The sequence below is a fragment of the Hypanus sabinus genome, chromosome 21 (assembly GCF_030144855.1).
Source record: "Hypanus sabinus isolate sHypSab1 chromosome 21, sHypSab1.hap1, whole genome shotgun sequence".
Classification (NCBI taxonomy): Eukaryota; Metazoa; Chordata; class Chondrichthyes; order Myliobatiformes; family Dasyatidae; genus Hypanus; species Hypanus sabinus.
In genome coordinates this window covers 9,320,223-9,326,222 of record NC_082726.1, presented here as the reverse complement: position 1 = coordinate 9,326,222, position 6,000 = coordinate 9,320,223, and the positions used below count along the sequence as shown (strand labels likewise).

The 6,000-nt window shown below is 49.2% G+C and overlaps 1 protein-coding gene across 2 annotated transcripts in view; it reads left to right on the top strand.

Moving 5' to 3' along the window:
* The first annotated feature begins 353 nt into the window (after nucleotides 1-353).
* Nucleotides 354-6,000, top strand: part of LOC132378785 (microtubule-associated protein 1A-like) — a 49,465-nt gene continuing 43,818 nt past the window's right edge. The window contains exons 1-2 of one of the 2 annotated variants that reach the window (XM_059945954.1): nucleotides 360-398; nucleotides 2,811-3,010. In XM_059945954.1, coding sequence (XP_059801937.1) covers nucleotides 2,980-3,010 — 31 coding nt within the window. In that variant the 5' untranslated portion in view covers nucleotides 360-398; nucleotides 2,811-2,979. Of the gene's footprint in view, nucleotides 399-2,810; nucleotides 3,011-6,000 lie in introns of both variants that reach the window. The other variant, XM_059945956.1, reaches the window with a different exon arrangement.

Sequence of the window (6,000 nt, the reverse complement as noted above, 5' to 3'; positions counted from 1 at the left end):
TCCACATCCAGTGTCTGTCTGCGTCTCCACATCCAGCGTCTGTTTGTTTCACTGTCTCTGTTATCATCCTCACCATCACTCCCCGCCACCTCCCTTTCCTTCCCCCGCCCCTTCTCTCCGTCTCAAATTTTGACTCTGCGTTCCCATTTAAGTCCCCCTCCTTGTCTTCTCCCTCCCTCTCAACCTCTTCGCCCTCGCCGCCCGGCCCCACGTACTCCGCCCCTCCCTCTCTCTACGTTCCCCCCACCATCTCGCCTTGGTGCCGCAGGGGTTAATGGTGCTGGCGCATTGGTGAAGTGTCTGAGAGAAGGCGGATCCAGTCTGGGCGGCTCCGCCTTGGAATCCATCCGAGGCCGCGGGCGGCAGCAGAGGGAGAGTGCGCGGCCGGCGAGCGGCGGGTAGGTACGGGTTACCGGGGAAGGGAAGGAGGGAGGGAGGGAGGACTCAGCGAGGCAGACTGGCGGAGCTCTTATTGCAAGTACAGAAAATATGATAAGTTATTTTCTCGCTGTAACGAACAATAGGCGAACGTTGCAGTATAGTTTGGAAATGAGATTAGGGACAGCGGAAGATTATATGTGATGGTGTGGACCTAAAATCGCACACACCTCTCTCTGTCTGTAAAGCATCCGCCGCTGTCTCCTCCCTCCCCACCACCAAAAATAATGACTCTATCAATCCTGCTTCTGTGATTCAGAACTCACTGAGGATTCCGAAGCTTCAGGGTTTATTTTTTGCCGACATAAAAGGGGGTGATGGTAATTACTATCACCATCCCCTTCCATTAACAGGACGACTCCCCCCCCCCCCGCATCCCCGGGTGTTCCTCTGCTGACTCGATTCTGGGTGAATGGTGCACCTACTCCCTCTCTGGGGTGGGGGGGGGGGGGAATAGTGTGCAAACTCAGAGCCTCAGCAGCGCTTCCAGAAGCCGAGGGATCACAGCAGAGTGGGCACTGCGGCAAATTCTGCGGTCTCATTGTAGCTTTCCGATTGTCTGCTGCTCTCTGTCTCGTTTGATCTGTCGTTCTCTTTTCCTTTAGCTTCCTCGACCCTCCCCCCCACCTCGTCTGGACTGTTTAGAATCCTTCTAGTCCCTAAGTCCTCAACCCTCCCCTCCCAGTTTCCCCCTCTGATCCACAATACCCTCATCACAGCGCATAATCTCGGTCCCCATGATCCACACCCGCTCTCCTCCAATCAATACTCTCCCCCTCCAATCCCCAAGATCTATATTCCCCCTCCTGTCCACACTCTTGCCCTCAACTGACCCAGTCTCCCCTCCAGTCCTTGTCCCCATCTCCCTGCCTTGCTCCCCAGTCTCCACCTCTGCAGTGCCCCGACACCTGATCACTAAGGGTTTTTTTAAAACACTCTAAGCAGGAGATGCAGAGACATCTCGATTTTTAAAACCGCTGTCTTAATGTTGAAAGTGCTTGCATCAGAGGGGGCGGTATGTATTTGTGTCTTAACACTTTGGGCAAAGATCTTTTAAGGAAAAAAATCCACTTTATTTTTCATTGGCTCAGAAGTGTATACGTACTCGGTTACAATTTCTGGACAAAATTGGCAATGGCTTGAGTTTAGCTGGAAATCGGAAGCGCAGATGTCGTTCAGTGCGGGAGTTCCTTACGCACAGTTGTACAGAATTTCTTCAGTAAGATTCAATGCAGCTCTGCCTCAAGATATTCCTGTCAGTTGAAAGTGTTCATTTCGCGTTAGAGGTTTGAACGTTACTGTCGACACATCTTTACGATGGTCACTGTTAAAGTAAGAAGTTGCACAATTGTAGCGCAGTCGGTAATTTCAGAAAATGAACACGAGAGATTCTGCAGATGCTGGAAACCCAGGGCGACCGCTATAGAATGCTGGAAAGGACGAGAGCTTTCATCAGGACGCTTCAGATCATCGCGGCTTGCTGATGGCAACATTTCTGACAGTGCAATTTAATCCGCGAGAAATCCTAGTGATAAAAGCCAGTTTACACAATGCGCCTGAATGGGGGGGGGGGGTGAATAGGAAATAATGCGAGACCGGAGACGAGAACCGTTACATTACCGGGGCCTGACGGCCGCCGAATGAATAAAATCTGAAATTTAACCCATTGCTCTCTGCAGCAGATTAAGAGAGTAAGTTTTAACAATCACCCAGACCTAATCCGTTCCGCATTGATTTTAATTTATTGCCGGTAAAACTCAAAAGATTAAAGTCTAAGATTTTTTTTTGGGGGGGGGGAGGCAGACCATGAATTAACTGCACGTCGTCCTGTAAATTCCGCTAAAAATGCTGCGTTTGATGATTGCTCAATAGGCGACAGATTCCCAGCCTGGTGCTCCAGATTCCAGTATCTGCAGTCTCCTGTGACCTCCCATGCTTGTCTGAAGGGGAGGGGGGGGGGACAAAATGAATTTTGAGGGTGGTTGCTTAGATTTCTCCTAACCCTGGGTCCAGTGAATGAATATTAAACAAAACCCGCAAGTGTCATGAACAACACACAGACCATAAGACATAGATGCAGACTTAGACTATTCGGCCCGTCCAGTCTGCTGCACCATTCTCCGGTCATCTCCCTGTAACCTTTGACGCCAATTGCTAATCAATAATCTATCAACCTCCGTGTTAGATGTACCCAATGACTTGGCCTCCACAGCCGTCCATTGCAATGGATTCCACAGAGTCACCATCTGCCTAAAGAAATTCATATTCATTGCTGTTCTAAAGGGATGCACTTGTCTTCTGGTCCTAGTCTCTCAAACATCTATCGTCTAAATTTCAATATTCGATTTTAGTGAATCTCCCTCCCACTTCAGAATTCAGCGGGTCAGGCTGCACACGCGGACAGTCGAAGTATTGGATCGGAACCCTTCATCCGGCCGTGTTCCCTGATCCGAAGAGTTCCAGTTCCTACGGGCTCCAGATTTCATCATCCGCAGTCTCTTGTGCATCGAGTGTCAGAATCAGATTAATTTCCGCTGACATATGAGTAAAATTTGGTGTTTTGCGGCGGCAGGTATGTACTGTATAATGTAAGGAACGCGGCAGCGATTTCTGTGGCAACCTCAGGATAGGGTGGTTGCGAGGGGCTGAACGGACTGCAGGGGTCGGTCGCTCAATTGTGATCATTGCAACCGGAGGGGGAGGTACTGGCATCTTGCCCTAGCTTGCGAGCATGAGACTGCTCTCGCCTGTGCGTCCCGCACCGTGCAGAGGCTGCCATCGGAGCTCAGGTACTGACTGCTCAATGTGTCCGTTTTAATTTGGGGAATGGATAATTTTCATGCCTCAGGAACCTTGGTTCTGCTGACCGCAACGCAACTCCTTCTGCGGGATAGTTTGCCGCTGCCTATGCCACGGGTTATTCGGCTGCAGATTATTTGTTATGTATCGATGACCCGGCACCATCGGTGCAGGTGTCGGGAATGGAGCCTGCTGCAGTAGCGGGCGGCAAAACGCGGACTGGAGCACCAGGCACCGCGGACACCTCTCTCTCCGCAGAACTCCCAACTCTGGAGCACAGCTCTGATATTATTCCCATAAACACACACACACACCCGCATACACAACAAGGGCAGCCGCGATCCTGGAACAAGTAGCAGAGACTGAGTTTTGACATTGGCGATAACCTTCGAGCAGGTTGGATTCAGATTCTGCAGAAGTCTGAAACAAGGGGTTGGACCTTTGTCAGCAGTTTCCTTTTTCACCGTCTCACCGTTCTTTGATCTTGCTGAATTAGTTCCCCCCCCCCCAACACCTCCTCCCTTCATTCTCTCTTCTCCTCCTCCCTCACCCCTTCTCCCTCTCTCAGCCTCCCTCCCTCCTGTACCTCCCTCCCCATCCCCCTTCCCCTCCCCTCCTCTCTCCCTTCATATTTATACACCCTCCTTCCCTCTACATTCCCTACTTTCCTATCTCTCCCCTACCCCACTCCTTGCCTCTCCTCTCCCTCCTTCCATACCTTGTACTTCCTTTCCCCTCCCCCTCCTTACAACAACACTCCACCCTTCCTTGCTTCTCCCTCTCCCTCCTTAGCTCGTCTTCCCTGCCTCCCTCCCTCTCTTTCCCTCCTATCTTCCTCAGCCCTCACTCTTCCTCTCTTTCCTTTTTCTCTCCTGTCACCTCCCCCTTCACCCTCTCCACCCTTGCCCTACTGCCCATTGCAGTAGTCACGAAGTCCTACCATTAACCCCTCCGCTCCCAGGCCGGCTGAAATCTGATCAGTATGCCCACGTGGCCAGCAGAATGTCAGCATACCAGTGAAGTTGCAGCTGATATTGTCCTCTGTGCTCTTCAGTCTCAGTTTCAGTCTCAGTTTCTGTTTACAGGATGCGGTAACGTGCTGGAAGCCTGTCCCAGTGGTGAACTCCCAGCATGGTGTATTGATCTCCAATACCCATGGGCGATTGATCTTCGATTGGTTATCTCCTGCAAGGATGGTTATTGTTGGGAGTGTTCACTGTTGGAATCTTTGTGTGATACAGGATATATTCATGAAAGATAAAGCCTTTTTCTAACCTGGTTCTGTAATATCTTGGTTAGACTACACTTGGAGTATTGCGTTCAGTTCTGGCCACCTCACTATAGGAAGGATGTGGAAGCTTTAGTGTGGGTACAGAGGAGATTTAGCAGGATGCTGGTTGGACTAGAGAGCTTGTGTTACGAGGATGGGTTGAGTAGGCTAGAGCTTTGCTCTTTGGAGTGAAGGAGGATGAGAGGTGACTTGATGGACCTGTACAGGATGATAAGACATTGATGGAATGGATAGCCAAAGATGTTTTCCCAGGGTGGAAATGGCTAATACAAGAGGGCATCATTTTAAGGTGATTGGAGGAAAGTAAAGGGGGGTGGGGAATGTCTGGTCTAAGTTTTTTTTCACATAGAGAGAGGTGGGTGTCAGGAATGCACTTCTGGGGTCTGTGGCAGAGGGCAGAGAGTGGGAATAAAGGGATCCTATTCTGGCTGGCTGCCGGTTACCAGTGGAGGTCCACAGGGGTCGGTGTTGGAACCACTGCTTTTTACTATGTATGTCAATGATTTGGACTACAGTATTAATGGATTTGTGGCTAAATTTGCCGATGATACAAAGATAGGCGGAGGAGCGGGTAGTGTTGAGGAAACAGAGACTTGGTTATTTTAGGTGAATGGGCAAAGAACTGGCAAATGAAATACAATGTTGGAAATTGTATGGTTATGCACTTTGGTGGCAGAAATAGGCAGACTATTGTTTAGATGGAAAGAAAATTCAAAATGCAGAGATGCAAAGGGACTTGGGAGTTCTTGTGCAGGATACCCTAAAGGTTAACCTCCAGGTTGAGTCAGTGGTGAAGAAGGCAAATGCAATGTTGGCATTCATTTCTAGAGGTATAGAATATAAGAGCCAGGATGTGATGATGAGGCTCTGTAAGGCACTCGTGAGACCACACGGAGTATTGAGTGCAGTTTTGGGCTCCTTATTTTAGAAAGGATATACTGACATTGGAGAGGGTTCAGAGAAGATTCACAATGATTCCAGGAATGAAAGGATTACCATATGAGGAATGTCTGGCAGCTCTTGGGATGTATTCTCTGGAGTTCAGGAGAATGAGGGGGGATCTCATAGAAAGATTCCAAATGTTAAAAGGCCTGAACAGATTAGATATGGTAAAGTTATTTCCCATGGTAGTGGATACTAGGACGAGAGGGCATGACTTCAGGATTGAAGGACGTCCATTTAGAACAGAGATGTGGAGAAATTACTTTAGTCAGAGGTGCTAAATCTGTGGAATTTGTTACCATGAGTGGCTGTGGAGGCCAAGTCATTGGGTGTATTTAAGGCAGAGATAGATAGGTTCTTGATTAGCCAGGGCATTAAAGGGTATGGGGAGAAGGCAGGGGAGTGGAGATGACTGGAAGAATTGGATCAGACCATGATTGAATGGCAGGGCAGACTTGATGAGCCAAATGGCCTAATTCTGTTCCATTATATATCCTAAGATACATTAGGAGCATTCAAGAAACTCTTGG